Consider the following 23,339-nt stretch of genomic DNA (forward strand, 5'->3'; position numbering starts at 1 on the left):
TTGTAAACCCTCTATGCAGGATATATTGTAAACCCTCCATGCAGGATATATTGTAAATCCTCTAAGCAAAATATGTTGTAAACCCTCCATGCAGACATGTTGTAAACCCTTCATGCAGAATACCATAAACCTCTAGCCCTCTATGCCGAACGCCCCAGGCCCGTCCTGTCCATACCACATGCCCATACTCCGATCTCATACTCCGATCTCATCTTCAAATCTCATCCTCAGATCTCATCCTCAAATCTCATCCTCAAATCTCATCCTCAAATCTCATCCTCAAATCTCATCCTCCGATCTCATCCTCAAATCTCATCCTCAAATCTCATCCTCAGATCTCATCCTCCTCCTCGTCAAAGTCGTCCTCCTCACCCATGTCGTACAGAATACGGCCTCCCTCGCCTGCACCCCCGCCTTTCTGCGCATCAAAGTACGGCAGCACAACGCCCTCGCGCGCCTGCTTCTGCTTGTCCGTCAGCCCCAGGCTGAACGTCGCCTCAATCTCGTTGGCCGCCGCGCCGACAGGCCCCGTGGCCTCGGCGCTGCCATATGCCGGCACAAGCTCGAGCAGCGTGACAAACTCCTGCCGCAGCGTGCCAAACGCCATCCCAGCTAGCGGCGCGTTGTAGTCGCCCCGCCGCGCGGCACGCAGCATGTACGTCTCGCTCTCGGGGCGGCCGGACTTGCGGCGGAACTCTGCCTCCAGCACGATCCCGCCGCGGTCGTTGGCGTCGACGCACTGCACGATGCCCTCGGCGCCTTGGAGCAGCCCGTGCGTGGGCTCCGGAAGACTGCGCGCCCTGGCTGCTTTGGCCGCGAGCACGTGTGCCAACGACCTGCACGTCACGACCGTCGTGGCCATGTACTTGAAGAGCTCGAGAGGCTGCGGCGCGTACGCCTTGTGCGCGTCTTGGTCCGGGATCGTGTCCTGGTGGTAAACGCCGACGAGCGTTGACGCGAACTCGCCCGCGACGAGCTTGAACAGCGCGCCCATGTCGACGTTCTTCACACTCACCATCTCGTACAGCGAGTCGACGACGACCAGGCTCTCCTTCGCCTCACCCAGTGCCTTGCGGATGCCCTGCAGCAGCTGCTCGCCCGTCTCGTCGCCGTACGCAGAAACACTGCGGACAGCGGGGTGGAATCGTGTCGCTTCGAAAGAAACCACCACGACGTTGACGTTTCGCGAGAGTCCTCGCCGCACCAGCTCACCCACAAGAGGCATGGCGCGCTGGCTGAGGTCATCGAGGATGAGCGTGAACGGTGATGCGTCGGGGCGGCTGTTGAGCACCCTGGACATGAGCTGCAGAGAGTGGCGCTGATACTGCGCCGTACTTGCTGCTCGTGCCATGCCGACTTCGGGTGAACGGGTCTCCGGCTTGCGCTTGCGGACGACGCTGAGCTGGAACTTATTCTTTTTGATCCAGCGACTGCAGTCGACGGCCCGGACAGACGGTCTCCTGTACGCTGTGTCTGTACTTCACGAAGATACAGACCAGTCTCGCCTCGCGCAGCTGCAGAAGCCAGTTCGGGAGCGTGCCGTCTGCTGGGATGAGGTGTTGGAGAAGGCCAGGCGCCGTGAGAGCTGCGTCCCCATTAGCGAGTTTGAGACTCTGTGGATGTAGCGTTGTGGAGCTGGATCGAGATGAGAGTGCTTGTGGGCAAGGTTTGCGTTGAGACAGAGATTGTTCAAGTGAAGAGATTGGGAGGTGGGAGGTAGCGATTGAAGAGAGGCCGAAAAATCAGCAATTCAGACGGGCCTGGAAGAAGGGGACAGTGCGGGCAGTGGTTCTGGTCAGATACTTACTCGGCCTGCTCGAAATGAAGGGAAGTCAAGTGGTCGAGATGGGTAGAGAAAATTTACAATTGCCCCTCAATAGGCCAGTCGGATTGCCAGCCGTGACACGATGCTAGATTTAATTCTTCCAATCCTGTCAACAGTCTACTGTCTCCAAGCTCTTTTAACACCAATTTTCGGATATGTCGATATGGTGTTGGTACAGGTGAACGTTCCTGTCATTTTAGGATGGTGCATCACTAGCGCGCGCTAGCGGTCCCGGAGTCAGGCAGTTGCTCCCCGACAATTACGACCAGGAAGCAAGACACCACTCCTCGGTATGCAGCTGTTGATGGAAGGGCTGCGATGATTGCTGCATCGAACATCGCACTGAGATGACGAGCACCGGGTCTGGGACGGCCTCCAAGCCAGCGCGTCCGCGCTCCCCTCACTTTCCACCCCACAACGCGCCTCGCGTCTGGTTCATCACAAGAGGCGTCTCGCCCATCGCGATTGCTCTAGCAAAACAAGTCCTCGAGCATGGCGATTACGTCGTAGCAGGTGTAGTCCCTGTTGAGTTTGAGAAGAGCGAAGACCAGGTTGAAGACTTCAAGGCTTTCCTTGAGGAGGTGAAGAGCACGGAGAGATGGCGGGAACGACTGCGAGTCGTCGGTCTGGACGCAAGGGTCGTTGGACAGTGCCAAGCAGCTGTTGCAGAGGCGGTCGAGGCCTTTGGGCGCATCGATGTGTTGCTCTGCGCAGCCAGTGAAGGTGAGCACGAAAGTCTCGTGAGTCTGCTGATGATTGACGCCCTGTAGCTGTCATTGGAACTGTCGAGGAGTTAGCGCAGAGCAGTCGCACTATCAGCCTGGTAGACGAGATCTTTGAGATCAACTTCTTTGCCAACGTGAACATCATCAAAGCCGTCCTACCCGTGATGCGCGAAAGGAAGAACGGTCACATGATCGTCATCACAGGAATCAGTATGACCCCCTCGTCATGCTGCGCAGGACCTCTGCTGACGATTTGTAGCCGGCCACCTTGGAACACCGGGACTTAGCATATATTGTTCATCGCAATGGGCTATCGAAGGCTATTGTGACGTGAGTGTGAATTTGTGCATCTGCTTGCTCTACTGACGAGTACCAGAGCCTTGCGTATGAAATTGCGCCCTTTAATGTCAAGATGTCCATTGTACAGGCCAGTATGGAGGTCAACGTGCTGACGAACAGGATCACCTCGGTCCCACCCATGCCGGAGTACCTGTCCGAAGAGAACCCCGCGCCACTCGCTCGGGATATCTTCTCAGGCATTCTTGACAGACTCGACAGCATCGAAAACCCCCGTGCCGAGGACGCCACGTCGCCCGCATACAGCACTTCTACCATGAGCCCAGACACCGCAATGGCCGATTCAACCATCGGGGACCTATTGAACGCCGATACAATCACCTCGCTCTATTCGCCGTTACCCGCCGCACTGAAAAGTTCGCTCATAGCTGAAACCGTCCATGCGCTCACCGCTATCGGAGGGCACGATAACCCGCCGGCGCGCCACATTGTCGGGTCTGAGGGCGTCACGGCAGTGAAAGAGAAGCTGCTGACGACGAGCGAAGAGCTGGAGGACTTCATCGAGGTTAGCCATGCTGTCGATATTGCGAAGGATTATCGATCTGCGGAGCCATCGGCTTTTGATTAGCGACAACAGACATACCACCAAGGCCGCATTCCATTGGGTGACAGCTCGTAGTGTGGTGAGGGATTCATCCTGCACGATAATGTTTGCTTGCGAAGCCAGGCAGTCTTCATATTGCGCTATTACGCGGCAGCGTCATCTCGCGGTATGCCCTCGCCGACTGTCTCTGAAGCAAAGGCGACCGACCGCATTCTGCTCAAACAAACTGGGCTTGCCAACTCAAGCACCTAGGTGAATCCGAGACCCGAATGACTTTTGAGGTGACAGCGAGTGAAGTCGTAAGGTTGCGCCCCTTGATGGCTCACATTTCGCAAATTTTCCTTGACGTGCCCCAGCACAGCCCTCCTTCCCTCTGACCAAATTCGGAAGCCATGCGAGCCTGCGGGATATGAAATCTTCTCTAATCCACCTACACTCCTTCGCTATCATCCTCACGAAATCTCAACCTCGCTCCCATTTCTCTCAACACCCACTTCAACAACCCAACATGTGCTACGTCATTTCCATCTCGGCCATCGCCGGTCTCCTGGCTTCCACAATCAGCGCATTTCCTCATGACCTAATGGTGAGCAACAAATTCGTCCGCGATGTCGGCGTCCTCTATCCCAACAGCAACTTCACGGGAACCCCTCTCTACCTGGTGACCCACAAGAAGGCTCTCAAGTGCGAGACCGCCATCGCCGACTACGCTCTCGGCTCCGCCCAGGTCTGCATCCCTTCGACATGCATATTCTACAAGGTAAGACGCTCTGCCGCCCAGATGTAATCACAAATAACACCCCTCCAGAACGCGGACTGCACCCTGTCCGAGGTCGGCAACGACTACTTCTTCAACGGCCCCGTGGACGTCGATAACCTCCAGGCGGTTCCCGATATGGCCTGCGACTCTTACATGTGCGGTCCAGTCGAGGAGATGGCCCACATCATCAGCAACACTGCTTCGGTCTATACCAACTCCGAGGGCGGCCACTGGGGTGTCGTTGGTCGCGACTAAAGCGCTAGCTGCCTCTTCAACCTGCACTCATCTTCACATGCACACCTTGGCCGGCTCGTACACTGAACGGATAGCGCTGTGTCAGTATTGACTACATCACTGCGTACAATAGATGAGACTTCCGTGATACAGAGGGTGGAAAAATGTTTTGGTTCATGAAAACGGTCTCGGTAGCTGTGGACCACTAACTGTAATGCAACGCACACATTGATCCCCTCGCACACCACAGTAGCACTGTAGTCACCACCTGCTATGAAAACCCATTCCCCTCGAGCAAACGCAACATATGTCCATACCCACATCCTCGGCTGCTCATTTGCTTTCACGACTGCACACTTGAGAGACCAATCGACTGACAGCGCTTTCTGCGATGAGCAGCGGGTCTTCTGTACTTCTAATGCTCTTCTGCTTCAGTGAGCTTCTGCCACTGCACACCGTGTCTCGGCAACGCTCGTTGCCTTCATCGCCTCTTCCCAGTCAAACGATGATGAGACCCAAATCAGCACAAAGAAGCCGGATGATCCTGCAGAGTTTCACAGAACATAGCACCTAGATGAAACAAAGGAGAGTCCATAAATTCCTGCTTTGGTAAAGCCTTGGTAAGGAGATGACTGAAACGGCCCGTGAGTCGGGCTGGGCTTTGGGTGGCGTTTGAAAGCTCGGGGAGGAAGCTGCACTTCTCTGGAACTCGAATATGATTATTCAGGAATGTACACTCAGCTTCTGCTGCATTTTTGGTACCGCTTCATTTTCCCTTTCTATGACGCCACGGTATATGAACACAGACTGTGCAGCTATGTATTTTTGTGGTTTTAGGACGCTACAATTGCTTATAATTGCTGCGTAACCGTATTCCTCCCGTTGAACACGCTGGAACTGTCTGACGGAGGCACGCAATGACGAGGCGGGCTCAACCAACATGAATTGATACTAGACGGCTTTTGAAGGGCCTCCAGCCGTGATTTCTTACTCAGCGCACCGAGGGCAGGACGGCCTGGCAGGCTGAGGGATTCCGAAACTCGCTGCTCGGCTCTGTGCCCAGTTAAAAGTTCGGTTGGAAATGCTGGTACTTGATTGGAATTGAGCGGGAGCAAAAGTCACGATCTTGGGCGGCAGTTTGTCGTGCAATTCGTGCTAATCCATGCGACGAAGCCGTAAGGGTCACAGTCGTGGGTTATAAGTTCTGCAAGGGTGGAATCCAGTCGTAAGTACCTGTAGATAGTATTTGTGATATATGTTTTTGAGATGAAAGATCGAGGCTGCACCTTCACCTGCAGAATGACTAGCGTCATCCTTTGGTGGGGTGGTGCCACGTACTGATCACCATGGATTCTGCTCGGCCTTCTCCCAAGCTGTAGCCATCCGACGTTTCTGGATTCTCATACAATCCGCATCGTCGCTTGGACCACCTATGTGCATCAATACCCAGGCGTAAACCGTAACGTTAACTGACTCTTGCGCAATGCCTTCGGACCATCAGGCTGAACCCAAGCATCCCGCCGTGCGTACATCTGATCTCAAAGCATTGAGCGGGATCATCTATTTCAGCCAAATACCGAGTAACAGTGTTTGATTGCTTACAATTTTGCCTCATGAAAACGCCGGCAACCTGATCCAGTGCAAGCTGGCAGAATATGAGGTTTCCGAAGCTCCTGCGTACGAAGCGTTCTCCTAAGTATGAGGGGACCCGGTGGATCTGATGGAGATATTGTGCAACGGCTGTAGCGTGCAAGTCATCGGAAACCTTCTAAACGCCTTGAAGAGACTGCGCAGTAGGCTGGCGGAATGGGTATACTCCAACGTCCTTCGTGGGTACCCCCCAAAACTTTGTCAATAATACATGGATTCTAGCGAAATAGGGCTTAAAAGAAAGAGAAAAACTACCTCTACATTTCTGTAGTAGAGGGTTTTGTTATAACTATTAAACTGCACAAGCTAGAGGCTAGAAAAGGTCAAAAAAGGGGGGGTACCTAGCGAGCATACCCATTGATAGGTATACTTTGCTAGGTAGTGTTGATAACTCAGCTAATACTAGGCGGAATGAGCTAATTCTTTTTTTATTAGAAGGCGCAATACTAGGCGCTTCTATCGAATAATAGATTATGTAAGCGTATCTCTGCTAGTTAAGAAGCTATAAGCCAAAACGTAAAAAAGCATACCCTACCCATCCGCCAGCCTACTGCGCAGCATGACAGATCGAGCGCTATGGTCGATTGCTCTGTATATAAATTAAAACGACGTCGAAGAGAAGAACCTTAACATTTATCTGATGGGTCGAATTTGCTCGCAAGCCGCTAGCACAATCGTTCATCTCGGTGAAGTGGCCCGCAAGGAGGCTGAACCAGCAGTGGAGAGCTTGAAGGCGATAAACGACTTCATAGTTGATGTCCGACTACAAGCAGGCCCATTGGAAGGGGTTACAGGGCTCACACGCTACCTTCAAGGCAACTGGCGGCTGACATATGGCTTGGGTGTTTCTTGGACTCGTATACAGCGCTTTTTTGACGCCTGTTTCCGACGCATATAGTGTATCCAAGAGGTCTTGCTGTCCCCCAAATCTGGCGACGACGCCCGGATCATCTATAGTAGCTTCATGATATCTTATAGCAACATATGGATGGTCTCCTTGTTCTTGAATTTGATCTAAGGCAAGAATCCCGACTTCACAGATAGCTTTGAAGTCAGCATACCGAGTAGTCCCAACTAACTTGTTGGCGCTGTGCAAGCCGAGCCGAATTTTCTGCTCGACTATTTGGCGCCTTCCCGCTCGCAAAAGGCGACTGATCCGCGAGATAAGATCTATGGCCTCCTGGGACTCTTATACGTGAAGTTTGGATTTGACTCCTCGACCATTGGAGTCGACTATCGCGAGCCAGTTGGGATTATTTATACCGACACAGCCGTTGCGATCCTACAAATGAACCCGCAACTTTCACTTCTAGACTATGTGATTCGAATACCTCAAGTCCGTCCTGGGTCCCAGAATGGGACAAAGACAGACCTCGGGCTTCATTCATCTCCCATAATACGGCGAGCGCATCAAGACGGTTGTTCAAAGGCAGTATGTCCGCACCGCGTAATTACCTCCACGAAGCAGAACTGTTTGTAAACGGTCTGACTTGTGGTCATGTCTCTTGCATCTCTTCCATACGAGGCTGGTCTCCCGCGGAAGAGGATAGAGCGGTACCCATGTTTGAGCTCTTGAACAAGTTCGTCGAGTGCTGGAGACATATTCGCCCACTCGAAGGATCATGTCCAGACCATCAAGAAAAATCCCGAATCATGGCACGAACCTTTACCACTGGCTTGGTTGCAGCTAATCTGAGTTATCGAGATGTCGACATGGCACAGCAAGACAATTTCTTCGCTGGATTCCTTGGCTTCTTTCATGTGATCTTCCGGCCGGTGTTCCCAAGACTGCCATGGTGATATAATAGATGGAAAGTTTGCAGATGATATTGAGTCCATGCCATCTTGTAAGCAATGGCTCCGAACCGCCAGGGAAGCTTGGAAAGGCCGAAACTTCTTTCGGTTGCATTCCGGCAGCTACGGCTTGGGTCCTCACTATATGCTGGAAGGAGACGTAATCGTCTTACTTTTCGAAGGGACGATACCGTAAGCCTTACGTCCGAAATTCAGCGGGTATCTTTTCCTGGGTCCCGTCTACATCAATGGATTCATGCACGGCACAGAACTTGAACACATGCCGGAAGGTGGTTTACAGAGTGAAGAGTTCATGTTGATCTAATTAAGATCACTACCGTCATCTAGTTGCAGCATTGAGCTGTTTCCCGATGCAGTTCTGCTAACAAGTGCCCCGCTGATCTTGATGAGATTATACCCAAAACCCCACCTCCATCTTTTGCGTCACTGCAATGGCGTTTTCGCAAATGCATTTTTAGAAATGAAGAAACATTGAAAATGTACGCCGCAAAACAGTGCTCATTTGACTGGATGGGCGACACAGTCTTACTCACCACCGTACAAAGAATCATGACCTGGATTTGCTTGCTCGCAGTTGGAGTGTTTGACGAAACGGTAGCCCCCAACAGCAAATGCGCCACGGGGAAGAAGGTCAGCCCAATAGATCCGGTGATAGCTGGGGAAAGATATGCCAGCGGCAGCGGGAACGAAGCTGCGGGTGGGGTCCAGGGAGCCGCCTGTGCAGTGGGCCTAATTATTGTCGCGGGTAGAAGAGACCCACTTAGCAGGCCTACTTTGGGGTCTGAATGTGTGTACATTTTGCCTCCTTTTTGGCTGCGACAATTGTTCTCTAATAGACTGACCCTACACAAGAGCTGTCAGAAGGTCCATCCGTGCACTGAAGCCGCCATCTTTAAATGACGTATCGCTTCTTTGAGTGTGTAGGATGATCTAGCACGCGAACGATAAAGTAGAGAGAATCAAGGTACCACAGAATTCTTCTGATGCAGCGACTTAGTGTATATGCAGTGTCCTGAGCTGGGGTCGTTTTTGCCCGCTTTAGTCGTCGGTGTGGCCGTTAATGTGGTTATCCGTGTGCCTTTGGCTCAAGGATCTTGTCAGTGTTTTGGTGGTCAACAATCGGTCGAGTCGGTTGACTGCCCTGTAGTGGCGCCTAACCATATGCAAAAGTAGGACAAGGCTGCTTCTCCGTCCAATCGAGCAGGTCATCATTCGATAGCATAATCAAGCATGCTGTGATCAGTAGATGAATTCCGCATGGGAAGCGGGCTGGAGCGAGTGATGATTCCGAACACTGGGGTTTGACATTGTCGGTGATCCCGCGGTGGGTTTCGACTTTGCTACTATCGATGATGTCGCCTCATCTGCTCTTCTTGCCTTGATAGCGGAAATCCTGTCGCCTGCGCCTGTCCTCCCATCTGGCCCAGCCTGAGTCGACCAAGTCCTCCTGAATGACCAAATCCCTGACTCGAAATGCCCTGAAGAGCGAGGTACTGATTGCCCAATCAATCCAGCCAGCTCTGCGCAGATAGGTCGTGAACGCGAACCACACAAGGGCGAATGCTGCACCGCAAGCACAGCCAACGAGGACCTGCTTTTGAGTGTGGTAGCTCAGGTATATGCGGCTGACGGCGACAGCTGCAGCAGAGGCTAAAGCTAGAAGTGAGAGCACAACCCGACCGGCGAGGCTAAAGGGCGTGTGTGTTTCGGTGGGATGAGGAACGTGACGAAACAAGAGAAACAGCGTCAGGGTGACCGAGAAGAAAGTCACAAACTGTGCGTGTGACGAAGGCATTCCGTAGCCCTTGCCGTGCATTTCTGCCTTTGTCAGCATGTCATCTGACGATATGTCTCGAGCTGAGTATTTGGTGTACCTCGAGGTCGCTCCTCCTTAAAGTGACGCTTCAGCACCCAGTTAAGCGCTTCACACGCCATCTGGCCAGCAAACATGAGGCCAATCTCAATCTCGCGGTTCGACCATATCAGTGTTGCATACACGACGCATAGTCCCTGCGGCACGAGGGCCAGCCATGCGCAGAGGTAGGAGATACGGTCCGCGGGGTTCTTGCAGGGTCAGCGTAATGGCCAGCCGGTAGTTGACAGGATAAATACATAGTGAACATGCGTCAATGATAGCGACGCAAGTGAAGGGTTTTCCATCTAGCCGGTGGCGGTTTGCAAGACAAAGTGGAGGTTGTTGGCTCCAAGACTTGCGGTTCTAGGTGACGATGCACGATGGCCGTCACGGCGGCTTGGCGCACCTTCCTCCGCCGCCGCGGGAGGAAGATGCCGCTGTCATCAACAACGACTTGTCGAGGTCTCGCCGCTGCAAATAACGCCCCAGCTGAATCTTGAGTCACAAAAATGGACCATTTCAATTTCTTTAAGGGCGCATTTGCCATTTTTCGCTATGGATAAGCGCCACTACCGGTACCTGTCAGCGCCCTTCAGTTATCTCCGTCTTCCTCCGTTGCTGGCGCCCTAAAGCGCACCGGTTGTCGAACGCCGCCACCTCAACACCATACATCTTTACCTACCACGCAACCACCATGGATGAGGAATCAGACGAGCGCACCGAAGAGTTGGAAACGTTGCAGTCAATTTACCCAGAACTGGTCATAGATCCCAGCAACCGATACAAGGCGACCCTCGATCTGCTTGTAGCGCCCACCAATCCACTTCCCGTCACATTCTCGCCTGGAGAGACCGTCGAGCGCCTGTGCTACCTGCCCTCACTACACGTCGTGCTCGATCTGCCCGCAGATTACCCGAACGAAGGACCCCCACACGTCGAGATCACGACTGCCCCGCCATGGCTACCAGAAAGCAGAGCGCAACAGCTGGCAGGTGGGGCAAAATTGCTATGGGACGAATATGGAGGCGGTATGGTGTTGTTTGCCTACATCAGCTCACTGCAGGAGCAGGCTGAGACGTGCTTTGGGATCGAGGAGCTCACCCTACCAACTTCGATGCGGAAAGAGCAGCTGGACTACAGCAAGCGCATGAAGCGCGAGCTGTTCGATAAGGAGACATTTGACTGTGAAGTATGTTTGGAACCCAAGAAGGGATCAGCTTGCTACCGTATGGAGCGCTGCAGCCACGTCTTCTGCGTTGCTTGTTTGCAGGACTACTATAACAACTGCATCACCGAGGGCGCTATCAACAACATCAAGTGCATGTCAACAGAGTGCGGTGGCAGCAAGAAGAAGGATCAACTGATATCACCAAAGGAGCTGTTGCAGATACCAATACTCCACGAGCAAGTCGAGCGCTACGTCAACATCAAGCGGAAGAAGAAGATGGAATCGGACCCCAACATGATGTTCTGCCCGCGGCAATGGTGTCAAGGCGCAATGCGGTCACCCAAATATCCCAAGATCATCGACGTGACTCAGATAGATGAGTCGGACTCGGAGGCAGATGACGACCCGGCTCAACCAGAAGCTCCCACAGGACCAGAGAAGCGTGCCGTCGGTGTTCGTGGCATGGATCGGCTAGCTGTTTGCGAAGACTGCACACTAGCCTTCTGTGTTGTCTGCCTTTCCTCCTGGCATGGCGACTTCGTGCGCTGCGAACCCCGCGATGCCAATCAGCTTACCGAAGAGGATCAGGCATCGCTGAACTTCATCATGAAGAACACCTCGCCGTGCGCTTATTGCTCCGTCCCGTGTCAAAAGTCATTTGGTTGTACGTTTGCTCGCCCAGGTCCCGTGTTTGACACAGAGCTTACTGAATCTAGGCAATCATATGACGTGCGCACAGTGTAAAACCCACTTCTGCTATCTGTGCGGTGCCTGGCTGGATCCCGGGCGCCCATACCAACATTTTAATGATCCGAAGAACAAGGGCTGTTTCCAGCGCCTCATGGACGGTGCGGAAGGGGATATGGTCAATGGAGAAGTTCAATTTGGAGGAAGGCGAGGAGCTGAACAGATGGCTGAGTTTTGGGAGCAAGAGGCAATGCGAATACAAATGCAAATGAACGACGAAGATACAAGGTAACAAAGGCCTTGCAACACCAATACACATGGGCGTATTGAAAGGAAGACACCGGACGGCAAACTTGTGCGTGAGAGGCGTTGAAGCAACGCAAATTCTATCGTCGCCTTCGCAGCCTCTCAACATGCTTACTGAAATGTTGATCGATCGAGCTCCCGACCGCGACAAACCGGAGGCTAGACCTAACTGGAGTGAAACACGACACTCCACTCGCCTCTCGTCAATGTATAATTCTGAGCTATACGCAACATTGGCCAAAGCAAGCGCAGCTATCGAAGGCAGGGCATGACTAGGGGTTTCGCATGGTGAGCAAGTCATTTCACTGGATGATCATACTGCTGGTACTATTTCCACCTTTTGTTTTCAACAAGACTTCCTACGAATGCGCCTATATCGCTCTTCCCAAAGGTTTCTATGTATCCAAGGGGATCGAAGCCGTCGAGGATGCTGTCTTCGCCACCATGTACGGTACCGACGATATCTTCGCTGACCACACGAACGAAACTGCCGCCGATACGTATGCAAATGACTGGAACGCGTGAGCATAACGACGCTGAAAAAACAAATTTTTGATAGCGTGGGCGCCGCCGTCGCAAAAGAGTAAGGACAAGTCAAACACAGTAATGCTAAAGTAGCGGTAGAAGTCCTTACTATCAATACCACACTCAGCGTACTCTCCCTTACCGAACACGAACGGCGCATCTCTTGTGCACATGATCAGCTATCTGGATAGCCCTTGGTATCCGCTCTTTGTTTCCCATCGGCGATTCGACACAACTATGGAGAGATTGCATGACTTGGAAGCGCGTGGATGATCCCGACGATACGACTAGTGTTGTTTATCTGCGTTACCTTCATCCGGGCAAGGCTACCAGATAAGGGGAAATATTAGCCGGGCTCTTGAACGTTATCAAGCAATTGATAATGGTACAGATACCTACTGCACAACTCTGTTCCCGGTGAGGAAAATGTGATGGTGGATACGGGTGTAGCAACCCATCAGCCTCCAGGGTCTTACCCGCTTCGATAATCTAGCAGCTCTCCTCGCCACAGCTTACCAATACCAACCGCAAAGTTTGCGACCAGGATAGTTATGAACTTCGATGACACGAAGACACTATTTACTCACCACTCGTCCCATCGCTTAATGTATCACCGTTATGGTGACCTATTCTCGCACTCTACCACTCCGCATGCAACTCCCGCCATTCTCGCACTCACTGATGCATTGAGGTCCACGTCTCTTCCTTAAAAGAGTGCATATTAAATTGTCGACGCAATGGAGAGATTGCTAGGTGTCTAGCACATAAGTTACACCGCCTACAGTCTAGCTCGCACCCGGTCAAACCCCTTTGAACAGTTAGCTGTGCAGCCCAAGCAAGCATACTCAAAACTATGCATGGTCGACAGGTTCCTCGAGCAGTAGTTCGAGACTGAGCGCTGCTTCGTAACAGAGTACGATTGGACGCCATAAGTCAACGAAATTGTGGTGATGGAAATTGGTGGCAGGTCCGGCCCTACTGCGCTTGCCTTTGTGGAGAGGTGCCTGCACAGACTCTGTGGTGCTAGATTGACCAGAGATTGTGTGTTTAGTACCAAATGACATGCCTGCTGCCTCTACGCGCGTCGAGCTAATTTACCTGGCGCTGGCTGCTGTGTCAATGTTCTAATCGAATTTCCGCCTTCCTTTGAACGTAACGAGTCGTGTCAGAGCTTTGTTAAGTAGTTTCGTCAACGAATTTAGTCTGTAGAACGAGCGTTTCTTAACGTGTATCTAGCGCGATCGAGGCTATGAGCAGAATGGACTTCGCCGCCTTGTCACCTCTCACCGAACTTCTCTAAACGTCCTGGTCTTCCATCTTCTTCATGGTAGCCTGGCTTTCTACCTTCTTGTCGAAAACGCTAATGGACTCACCGTCAATGCTATCAAATTGATATCCTTTGAACTTGAGGGTCGGTACGCCGTGATCGTACAAGTAATCGAGCTGCTCGATGGTAAAGCCCTTCATCTCGGGAACGATGAAGTACACCCACGCAGCCGTGATGAACGAGAAAGCACCCCAGATGAAACCCTATGGCTGTTAGCGACGCTTCTCGATACTTGGAAAGAGCAACACGTACGATCTTGCCACCAAGGTTTCCGTGACTTTCGTCCTGTATGTATGGCGATACAGACGTGATGAGCAGCGACACACCGAAGCCGAAAAAACATGCAATAGCCTGCACCTTCTCCCTATTCCGCGATGGCGCTGATTCAACGGTGGTAATCCAGATGAGAGGGGATTGAACGCCGAACGAAGTCTGCCAGAGGAAGATGAGTGCAATAGAAGCCTTTTTCGCGACGTCTGGTGGGTTCGAGTAGGCCACTACCAGACTGGACACGATCGTCAGAGTGACACCGCAGAACAAGGCCGTTGAGATCAGGATTGGACGCCGACCAGCAGTATCCGGCAGGAAGTGGCCTGTGAGAACGGCGACGTAGTAAAGAGTATACAAGCCCATTATCACGGGAAAGACGTTGGTGACGCCAGTAGATGTGAGGAAAGAGACGATGTAACTGTTCATGTAGGAGGAGCCTTGGGCCTGTTGCAGCGACTGTACACCCACCGCGATGAGAAGACGACGCAGGTCAGGACCGTGCATCAGATCGGCCCAGCTAGCAGCATTTTCGTTGCTACGCTCTGCTTCGATCGCGATCTGGATCTCATCGATGTATTTGGCAGCATCGAAGCTGTTCGTGCTAGACAGGAATAACCGGGAGGCAGCTGATCTGGCCTCTTCGTGCCGTCTATGACTCATGCGTTAGTACACACTCTTCTGTATCTGAGCGATATACGTACCCTTTCCATACTAGCCAGCGAGGACTTTCTGGTAGGAATGGGGATGCCACAATCATGATCATCGGCGCGATGAATTGTAGGCCGATTGGGGTAAGGTAAGCTGAAGCTGTAGTGCTTCTGGAAGAAGCATATACCACACCAGATGCTAGGATAACGCCCAGGATCTGCACATTCTGGTAGAGACTCACAGCGAAGCCACGGGCGGCACCTGTCGATGTCTCCGAAAGATAGACAGGTACAATGTTGACCGCCAGTCCCATAGCGATAGAAGCGATCGTTTTGCCCGCGACGAACTGGCCGAAGCGTCCCTTGCCGCCAACGGCACTGGTGACTTCGATTACGACGCCGACGATAGAAACAGCACCTGTTACAGCAAGCGAGAGTCTTCGACCGAGATAGTTGTTGAGATACATCGCGACCAGGCAGCCAATCACTGCACCGACTGTCAGCGTGTTTTCAGACTAGAGAGGTGAAAATCTTACTTATGCCGCCAGACTGCACCGAGCTTCCAGCAGAAAGTTGCGATGTCGAAAGATTGCATGTTTGAGTTCCATCCACATTGGAGCAGGAGCCGTACTCAGACAAGAATGTTTGAGATCCGAGGATCGTTCCCCACCAGCCATTGTCGAAGCCCTGGCCACAGATTAGTCGTATTACACAAAGACTCGGACTGACATGACTTACAAACAGAAAGGCGCCGGCGGAGGCAAGGAACATGCACAGGATACCTGTCGGCGTCGTGCCATGAAGAAATCCAACCATTACTTCGGTTACTTCAGGAAGTGCTGAGATGGTGGACAGATATCGTAGCAGGTAACTGCTAGGTAATGAGCAGTCGACTATAGGGATTACAACGTCTTATGTAAAACCAGGACCATCTTGCACTACCACTGCACGGACCCCTGACTTATCTTCGGTAACTTTTGATCCAGCTCCGGCTGCCTGTCGCCGATATTGAGCGGCATGAATCTGGGGTAAGATAACTCGCCCGGGACTCGCCCGAGCGAGATCGGCTCTGGCCAATGGCATTGCACCTTGACTCATGCACGGATATCATTCTCCGCCGGAACGCTTCTGGTGACGCCAAATCGTGGGCACAATTTGTGGGGATCATCGGGGGAAAGCGACCTTAAAAGCGGTCGCAGATAAGCTGTTATTCTGCTCCAGTATCACATACTCTACAGCCTCAACAGCATCCTTGAGCATCTTATTCACTATGCCACACTACGAAAGTGAGCCGAAGATTGATACGAGTGCTGCGACAGGCGACTGGCGCGAGGCTCTCTTTCGAGATGGATTCGTTGTTGTCAAAGGAGTGCTGTCGCCCGAGAAGGCGCAAGGCTACCAGAAGCGCATGTTCGAGTGGCTTGAGACTTTCCCCTATGGCTTCAAGGCCGACGATCCGTCAACTCATGGCAAGGAGCACCTACCCGAGCACATGAAGTAAGTTGCGCGGTACTTACCGAAATCGGACTCGCCCCAGCTGACACGTGGACGCAGAGGTGGAATGTACCATGGCTACAAGGTTCAACATGAGAAGGTCATCTGGGACGCCCGAACGTAAGTCAGCAGATGAATATCGGTTTTCGAACAACAACAACTTATTAACTGACCGCAGTGAGCCTACTATCATCGATGCATTTGCGAAGCTGTGGGGTACAGATGAACTGCTTGTCTCGTTCGACGGTATGAACCTCACTTTGCCCACAAAAGATATGAAGCCAACAACGCCATGGCCACATGTCGACCAGAACCCCAATCGCAAGGGCATGCAGTGCATTCAAGGTATCCTGAACCTTGCTCCTAATGGTCCAGACGATGGTGGGCTTGTTGTACTGAAGGGGTCCCACAACGCGAACGAGACATTCTTCAAATTGCATCCCGAGACCAAGGGGGCTGGTACTTGGGGATCGATGGATTGGCATGGGTTTGATGAGGATGAGGTAGCTTGGTTCAAGAACCGTGGATGCGAGGAGATCAAGGTCTGCGCTGACCCGGGAGGTAAGCCAAAGCCGATCCACCGTATCGTGGGACTCTGCTGACATCGCTTCCTGCACAGACTTGATCTTGTGGGACAGTCGCCAGATCCATTACAACAGAGTACCAAGCTCTGGAAATCTCAGAGCGGTCATGTACATCTGCTACACACCAGCGAGTTTCGCCTCGAAGGAAGATCTCGAGGAAAAGGCTTTATACTTCAAAGAACGAGTCGGAACAGTAAGCGTCCTCATGGGTTTGCGCGAAGACCCACTGACAAGCTGCAGACGCACTGGCCACACGCAAACATCTTCCGTCAAGAGGATAAGCACATGCGACTCGGACAGCCGGATACATATTCCAGAGACCGACCGGCTTTTGAGCCGGAAGAAAGCGATCTTGTGCTCAAATTGGCTGGTGTCAAGGCGTACTGAGCGGGGCGGTGAAGGAAGGGATCCTAGACTAGTCTCATTTCGTCCAAAATTCGACGTGCTTCTTTCGCCAAGTTATTTTGTGATTCCACGCGCTCTAGTGTCTGCACACTATCAGCTATTGCTTCGATCAATTGTGGATCGGCATCATCGACCCGGCGAACTTCCAAGGCAAGAGTGACAGTGGCCGAAAAGATGAGCATTGCAAAGTCCCTAGAACCTGTTACTAAGTTGGATCATGAGGCCAAAAAAGAGTCTTACCATGAACGTAGGCGACTGAAATGTTCCTGGCCTGTCGTTGCGCAACGAATCACGCCGACTGCGGAAGAGAGGCAGATCGCACGGGCGCGGGCGAAGTTTGTCGAACCCTCTAGCCAATAGACCTGCAGGACGCGGTTAATTGCCAACCGGAAGTATAGCAGCACTATAACGAGGCTTGTTCTCTGTGTAGCAATCCAAGGGAATCGATTTTGAAGCTCTTGCTGGTTGCTGATGGATGTGTCGTCGCAGTGCTGCAGATGAACTGGTAAATGTTCAATCACATCGGCTAGTTGGTCGTCGGCTTGGAAGACAAAGTTTGCTACCCCCGTTGGCGACCACTTGCGGAGTCGAAGCTTTGCATGTAAGTGATGGTAGATGGTGGCAATTCTGGCCATGACGACGTGATATTGGACAGGGCATGGGTCATGGTTTGAAGTGCGAAGACCTCCAGAGTCCGCGTTGACCAGCCCGATGTCGCTGATATCCATAGGAAGCCGACAATTGAAGTCTACCTCGCTGATGCAGGGCGTCCGGAAGGGAATGGGAAGCCACTCGCATATCACGAGTGTCCACCAAAGTCGTCTGCGAGACTCTTGCTGGACAATATTTTCGCTCAGATTCATCTCGTCGCAGCCAAGGTTGAGCTGCTGAGCAACTCGAATAGCCACGGCCCAGAGACTTAAATGTCGATGCGTTTCTCCTATAGTCGAGGCGACATTCCCAAGAACAGCGATTGCTTGCACAACATGAATTTGTAACTTCTGTGAGAAGTCTCCTTGGTCCATGTAGAAGAGTGCAGCACTGTACCAGTTCCACGTCAACTGGCTGCGTGAGGCAAGAGGAGCTTCACTTTGCGCAAAGTCATCATCGCTCATGAAGACCAAAGCCGAGGCCAGAACAGCGAAGTAAAGTGCCAGCCACAACGGATCCCAAGCGGGCAAATTGCCATCCTGCATCCAAAACTGGTCGTGTTCCTTTCGAAAATTTGGGAAAAAGCAGCCGAAGTGGACCCATGAGGTCCACATCTCCGCAAATTCGACGAAGACCCTGCTACAATGTCGCGTGGGTAATGCGATGTCCAGTGAGGATGCTACAGTACGAGGCCGATAGACTTGGCCGACAGCGGCGTGGAGACGTTTCTCGTGGTACTCTGTGAGATCGAGCGCAGGTGCATTAGAGCTTTCTGTATCAGCTGATCGTTCAACCAGGTCGGATAGACGCGCGTTCTCGAGAAGCAATTCGGCTATCGAGGCACTGGAGCCTGGCACATCGGCGGTGCGTACACGCCCTCGGACCATGACCACCTCGCGTTTGCAGTCTGCGGCAGTACCGCGGCTCAAACAAGCCTGACATGGGATAGTTTTGCTGCATTTGACCTTTCTAGATGCGCATAAAGTGCACGACATTGGTGCGCGTTGTGTTGAGCGATGGACACCGCGTGTAGTCGACGGCATTGTGCATGAGTGTTGACAACCGGTGCAGCATCACAGAATGTGAACAAGGGCGCCTCTTGTTATCATCCGACCTGATACGCGAATGGCTGATGCATAAGTGCGAACAGATATGCTGCCATTCCACTCTTCCCCGCGATCGCAGGCACGGACCAATGGCGTCGCTTTCGGCCGAGGCTTCTTCCGTGAGGAGAGAGCCTCAGCGAGGTCGGGATTGGGCTCCAGCACCTCGTCCCCTGATCACCGCAGGGTTCTCCAGCCTCAAGCACCTGCAGGGTGACTATGAACATGTCAAAGCTTTTCCTGGTAACGACTAACGTAGATTATCACCGAGCCAGCCATATCACCAAACCAGCCATTTTCTCTTAGCACAACTAACACAAGTTACTGCAACTACAACTACTTGCTATTAAATAGTAACCTAGCATACTATGTGCTTATATTAGATTTAGAAGATATTTCTACACCCTCCTAGCACGTTTATGCGTTACGTCTAGTCTTGCTGCAGTTCCTACAGCGCTAAATAGTAAATTAAGCTCCTTATTAACTACCTCTACCCTAAGTCTTCTTAGATGGCTGAGCTGCTACAGACGCCTCAGCAGCTACTTACGATACTGCTGGGCCATACTTAAGTGTGCCACTATACTAAATCTACTTTCTCTTAACGTATCCCACGGGCGAGCTGATCAACGGGCGAGCTGATCACTTTTGCCAAGCCCCCACCAAACTCCCCCCCATTATGGCCCAAAACACCACAAATTGGCGCTGCATAAGGCAAAACAAGCTGTAATATTACTTAGATACCTCTTCTACCTTATTCTTGCACATTCGCGCGTTATGTCCTGTCTGGTTGCACTGTCCACAGCGTTATTAAGATAGTTCACCCCCTTCAGCACACACCCGCTTCTTTAGCTTCTTCCCATCACTACGCGCCCGAAACTCCTTTAGAGCTGCTAGTTGCTGCCTATCTCTAACTATTAGAGTCCCCTCCTTTTAAACCTAGTTTCTTTTGTGTGATTTTTGTCGTGTAGCAGCCTTATTTGCTGCCTAAAGCTTGCTAATTTCCTGTTAGGCTAAAACTAGCCTATAGGATAAAATTACTTCCCCCTTTGCATAGTGCTTAAGCGCGCTTAGAATAGAATTAGGTAAGCTACCCTGCTGCTTCTTATACTTCTCTTAAATTAGAGTTAATTAAGACCTAAATTCTAGGGTATTGCTAGGGGTTTGCAACTGCTAGGGCTTGCTATTAGTAGGGAGTAGTAGTAATAGAGTTTACAGCTTTATATTAAGGGTTAAAATAACCTATTCTAGGTTAAAGAGGACTAATCTAGCGCCTTAGAACTAGGCTGGCAGAATGGGTATACTCCAACGTCCTTCGTGGGTACCCCCCAAAACCTTATCAATAATACATGGATTCTAGCGAACTAGGGCTGAAAAGAAAGAGAAAAACTACCTCTATATTTTTGTAGTAGAAGGTTTTGTTATAACTATTAAACTGCACAAGCTAGAGGCTAGAAAATGTTAAAAAAGGGGGGGTACCTAGCAAGCATACCTATTAATAGGTATACTTTGCTAGGTAGTGTTAATAACTTAGCTAATACTAGGCAGAATAAGCTAATTCTTTTTTTATTAGAAGGCGCAATACTAGGCGCTTCTATTGAATAATAGATTATGTAAGCGTATCTCTGCTAGTTAAGAAGCTATAAGCTAAAACGTAAAAAAGCATACCCTACCCATCCGCCAGCCTACTGTTGTCTACTCCTAGTTGCCTTGCTAGACTGTCTTTGGCCTTCCTTGTCTCTCTAAAGCTGTAACAACTACTCCTAGGGAGATCTAGCCTATTATTAAGGTAGTCTTATTAAAGTCGTAACGTAAACCCCCAGCACCCAGGCCAACCCAGCACCTAGGCCATTTCTTGCCAAGACCACAACTATTAATATTAACACGTAATGCCTTGCTAACAAGATATATAATTATATAAATAAGAGGTTAGAATAAATCTTGCCCTTTCTACTTTCTAATTATATAAATTTAAAAGCCTCTAAAGCGCTACTTAGGCATTTAATATACTGCGTACAACCTTAAGTGCTAGGTATAGAGGTAGACTCTATATTAACAATAGACGCAACGCACAATATAAGCTTACGTGCACTAAAGAGCAAACAATTGTATAATATATTCTTGACCTTAATTTGTAAGGATTCGCGCCCTAGCTGTGCAAGGTGGTAGATATGGCCAACAAACTGTTAGGTGTACGCGGTGGGCAGCCTGTTGGCAAGCACTAAGATGAGCGCTTCGTAACGCGTTCAGCTGCGCTTAAGATAGCCTTTAATTAAGCTAAAGATAGGCAGAGGATGCTGCAGGAGGATCTAGAGACAATCAGCGCGTGGTTTAAGCTAGTAGAGGACACAAAAGCTAAATATAGTGTATATAACTACAATATATACAACCTTAATAAGACTAGCTTCTAGATAGGTGTTATTAGCTTAATAAAGGTTGTTATAGGTGTAGAGAGACGTAATTAACCTTAGCTTGTTTAGCTAGGTAATTGCAAGTGGGTAACAGTTATCTAGAGCGTCTGCGCTGCTAGATCTTGTACCCTGCCTTTTATTATCTACAAAGGACGCGTTCACATCTCTGCCTGGTACGAGGAGGCAGATATACCATGCAATTAGAAGCTCTCTGTCTCCAAGAGCGGCTGGACGAACAACGCGCTTGGCCTTGAGTGGCTGAAGCACTTTGACGCGCATACAAAGGCGAGCCAGGTAGGGGCGTACAGGCTGCTTATTTTAGACGGCTATAAGAGCTACCTTAACTAGGATTTTAAGGACTACTGCCTTAAAAACCTAATCCTTACCCTCTATATACTACCTTACTTATTGCACATCCTCTAGCTACTTAATATAGTCTACTTCTTACTATTAAAGTGCAAGTACTCTTAGCGCGTATAAGACTTAGCACATAAGCACATCTTCTATATTAATAAAGAAGGCTTTCTTCCTGCCTTTAAGGACATGTTTTTTAATATATTTTTAGCAGAGAACTGTTATAAGGCCTTTAAGGTAGCAGGGCTAGTCCCTCTTAACATGCAGGTTGTGTTAGATTGCCTTAAAGTGCGCCTGCGTACCCTACTAGAACCCCTCCTCCTAGAGACGCTATAGCAGTTAAAGACTCTAAGCAATACCTACAAGTTTAGATCTTAGTTAAAGCTTGTACGTAAGTCTTTTACTTAGTTACCTATTACTGTGTAAGCAGGCTTCTCTTAGCTTATTAGAGGTGGCGAGCTTATGCTGCATTAGAACGCGCTTTAAGCAGCCTAGATTACTAAGCTTAAAGAGCAATTAGCAGTAATAACTAAGCAGAAATTGCGCAAAAGGAAGCAAATCTAGCAAGGTAGTACTATAGAGTATGGTAAGGCAGCAGCTTAGGTGGCTGTAGAGGCCTCTGTAGCCGCTGAGCAGTCAAAGAAGGCTTGTGGTAGTAGTAATTAAGAACAAGCTTAACTAGCTCTACAGTACTGTAGAAACTATAGAGGGACTAGACACAACACGCAAATGTGCAAAAAAGATATAGAGGCATATTCTAAATTAGATACAAGCATAGCGTACGCAGGCTCTATATTAAATAGTGATGAAATTAAAGAGTTGTAACGTGAGTTGGTACTGCCAAGCTTTTTTGGCCTGGGTGCTGGGTTGGCCTGGGTGCTGGGGGTTTACGTTAGGTATTATTATCCTAGATGCTATACTTAGCTTTAATGTTAGCTACTAGGCTAAACTAGCCTTGCACAACCCCTAAATCCTCGCAGAGGGCTTACTTGTAGTTGTACTTGCAATTAAACTTTACTTTAAGCTCTAGTTAACGCTTAATAAATGTACTAGGCTAATTTACGCCAATAGGGCCTAGATTGCGCTCAGCGCGCAGAAAATTGGCTATAGCAGCCACATCTGCCAGCTGGGGGCCAAATCCTCGCGCGTCTAGCTCAAGGACATGTTCAATAATTAATTGCTCCTTGTTGTTGTCTAGGTTTCGCGAGTTAGCTATAGAATTAGCGCGTGAAGGTTGTCCTGCGCGTTGTGTGCTTAGTGTACTCTAAGGCGCCTTATAGATAGCTGCAGCGCGTTGCTGGGTGAGATTCGCGTCTTATTTAAGAGCTTGAAGCGCAAGCTGTATTTAGGCTTCTATTAACGCGTTAATATTAGGTTGTTGTTGAGGCATTGGTATGTAGAGGTTACTTTGGTGGGGGCTTGGCAAAAGTGATCAGCTCGCCCGTTGATCAGCTCGCCCGTGGGGTACGTTATGCAATTTTCTCTTAGTTATTACTACTAATTACTCTTTAAGCTCTTGCATGCAGGCCTTAATAAGGACGCTTTTGTGCAGCATCTCTTTAGCCCCTTTAATAAGCTTTAAGAACCCTTCTTACGCTGTACTTAGTAATTGTTAGAAGGAGTTGCTTACAAGCTTAGATTAAGA

At 50.4% G+C, this 23,339-nt stretch overlaps 10 protein-coding genes across 10 annotated transcripts; 4 read left to right on the forward strand and 6 right to left on the reverse strand.

Moving 5' to 3' along the window:
* Positions 1 to 331: 331 nt before the first annotated feature.
* M421DRAFT_74356 (uncharacterized protein) lies at positions 332 to 1,444 on the reverse strand (the record flags this gene model as incomplete). Its single annotated transcript, XM_033597031.1, has 1 exon — positions 332 to 1,444. A coding segment is annotated over one exon (1,113 nt), but the record flags the coding sequence as incomplete, so codon positions are not given.
* A 728-nt stretch (positions 1,445 to 2,172) lies between these two features.
* Positions 2,173 to 3,475, forward strand: M421DRAFT_95919 (NAD(P)-binding protein; the record flags this gene model as incomplete). The annotated part of the gene is made up of 4 exons (XM_033598350.1): positions 2,173 to 2,548; positions 2,596 to 2,760; positions 2,810 to 2,880; positions 2,927 to 3,475. The coding sequence occupies 4 exons, from the start codon at positions 2,173 to 2,175 to the stop codon at positions 3,473 to 3,475; spliced, it is 1,161 nt and encodes a 386-aa protein (XP_033444068.1).
* A 166-nt stretch (positions 3,476 to 3,641) lies between these two features.
* Positions 3,642 to 4,758, forward strand: M421DRAFT_306422 (uncharacterized protein). The gene is made up of 2 exons (XM_033589159.1): positions 3,642 to 4,211; positions 4,260 to 4,758. Exons 1-2 carry the CDS (start codon positions 3,861 to 3,863, stop codon positions 4,464 to 4,466), a joined length of 558 nt encoding a protein of 185 aa, XP_033444069.1. The 5' UTR covers positions 3,642 to 3,860; the 3' UTR covers positions 4,467 to 4,758.
* Positions 4,759 to 8,435: 3,677 nt separating this feature from the next.
* On the reverse strand, positions 8,436 to 8,630 carry M421DRAFT_74529 (uncharacterized protein; the record flags this gene model as incomplete). The annotated part of the gene is made up of 1 exon (XM_033597054.1): positions 8,436 to 8,630. A coding segment is annotated over one exon (195 nt), but the record flags the coding sequence as incomplete, so codon positions are not given.
* A 543-nt stretch (positions 8,631 to 9,173) lies between these two features.
* On the reverse strand, positions 9,174 to 10,264 carry M421DRAFT_306441 (DOLPP1 protein). The gene is made up of 3 exons (XM_033589160.1): positions 10,023 to 10,264; positions 9,785 to 9,974; positions 9,174 to 9,728 (listed from the first exon to the last, which is right to left on the reverse strand). Exons 1-3 carry the CDS (start codon positions 10,068 to 10,070, stop codon positions 9,271 to 9,273), a joined length of 696 nt encoding a protein of 231 aa, XP_033444071.1. The 5' UTR covers positions 10,071 to 10,264; the 3' UTR covers positions 9,174 to 9,270.
* A 195-nt stretch (positions 10,265 to 10,459) lies between these two features.
* On the forward strand, positions 10,460 to 11,912 carry M421DRAFT_74394 (RWD-domain-containing protein; the record flags this gene model as incomplete). The annotated part of the gene is made up of 2 exons (XM_033597036.1): positions 10,460 to 11,597; positions 11,650 to 11,912. 2 exons carry the CDS (start codon positions 10,460 to 10,462, stop codon positions 11,910 to 11,912), a joined length of 1,401 nt encoding a protein of 466 aa, XP_033444072.1.
* A 1,835-nt stretch (positions 11,913 to 13,747) lies between these two features.
* M421DRAFT_74484 (general substrate transporter) lies at positions 13,748 to 15,162 on the reverse strand (the record flags this gene model as incomplete). The annotated part of the gene is made up of 3 exons (XM_033597047.1): positions 13,748 to 13,981; positions 14,031 to 14,697; positions 14,750 to 15,162. The coding sequence occupies 3 exons, from the start codon at positions 15,160 to 15,162 to the stop codon at positions 13,748 to 13,750; spliced, it is 1,314 nt and encodes a 437-aa protein (XP_033444073.1).
* Positions 15,163 to 15,965: 803 nt separating this feature from the next.
* Positions 15,966 to 17,160, forward strand: M421DRAFT_9429 (uncharacterized protein; the record flags this gene model as incomplete). The annotated part of the gene is made up of 5 exons (XM_033598193.1): positions 15,966 to 16,192; positions 16,250 to 16,309; positions 16,368 to 16,750; positions 16,809 to 16,966; positions 17,014 to 17,160. The coding sequence occupies 5 exons, from the start codon at positions 15,966 to 15,968 to the stop codon at positions 17,158 to 17,160; spliced, it is 975 nt and encodes a 324-aa protein (XP_033444074.1).
* Positions 17,161 to 17,183: 23 nt separating this feature from the next.
* Positions 17,184 to 17,813, reverse strand: M421DRAFT_74328 (uncharacterized protein; the record flags this gene model as incomplete). Its single annotated transcript, XM_033597029.1, has 2 exons — positions 17,184 to 17,370; positions 17,419 to 17,813. The coding sequence occupies 2 exons, from the start codon at positions 17,811 to 17,813 to the stop codon at positions 17,184 to 17,186; spliced, it is 582 nt and encodes a 193-aa protein (XP_033444075.1).
* Positions 17,814 to 17,966: 153 nt separating this feature from the next.
* On the reverse strand, positions 17,967 to 18,872 carry M421DRAFT_74518 (uncharacterized protein; the record flags this gene model as incomplete). Its single annotated transcript, XM_033597053.1, has 1 exon — positions 17,967 to 18,872. A coding segment is annotated over one exon (906 nt), but the record flags the coding sequence as incomplete, so codon positions are not given.
* Positions 18,873 to 23,339: the final 4,467 nt, after the last annotated feature.

The sequence above is a fragment of the Didymella exigua genome, assembly GCF_010094145.1.
Source record: "Didymella exigua CBS 183.55 unplaced genomic scaffold M421scaffold_46, whole genome shotgun sequence".
NCBI lineage: Eukaryota > Fungi > Ascomycota > Dothideomycetes > Pleosporales > Didymellaceae > Didymella > Didymella exigua.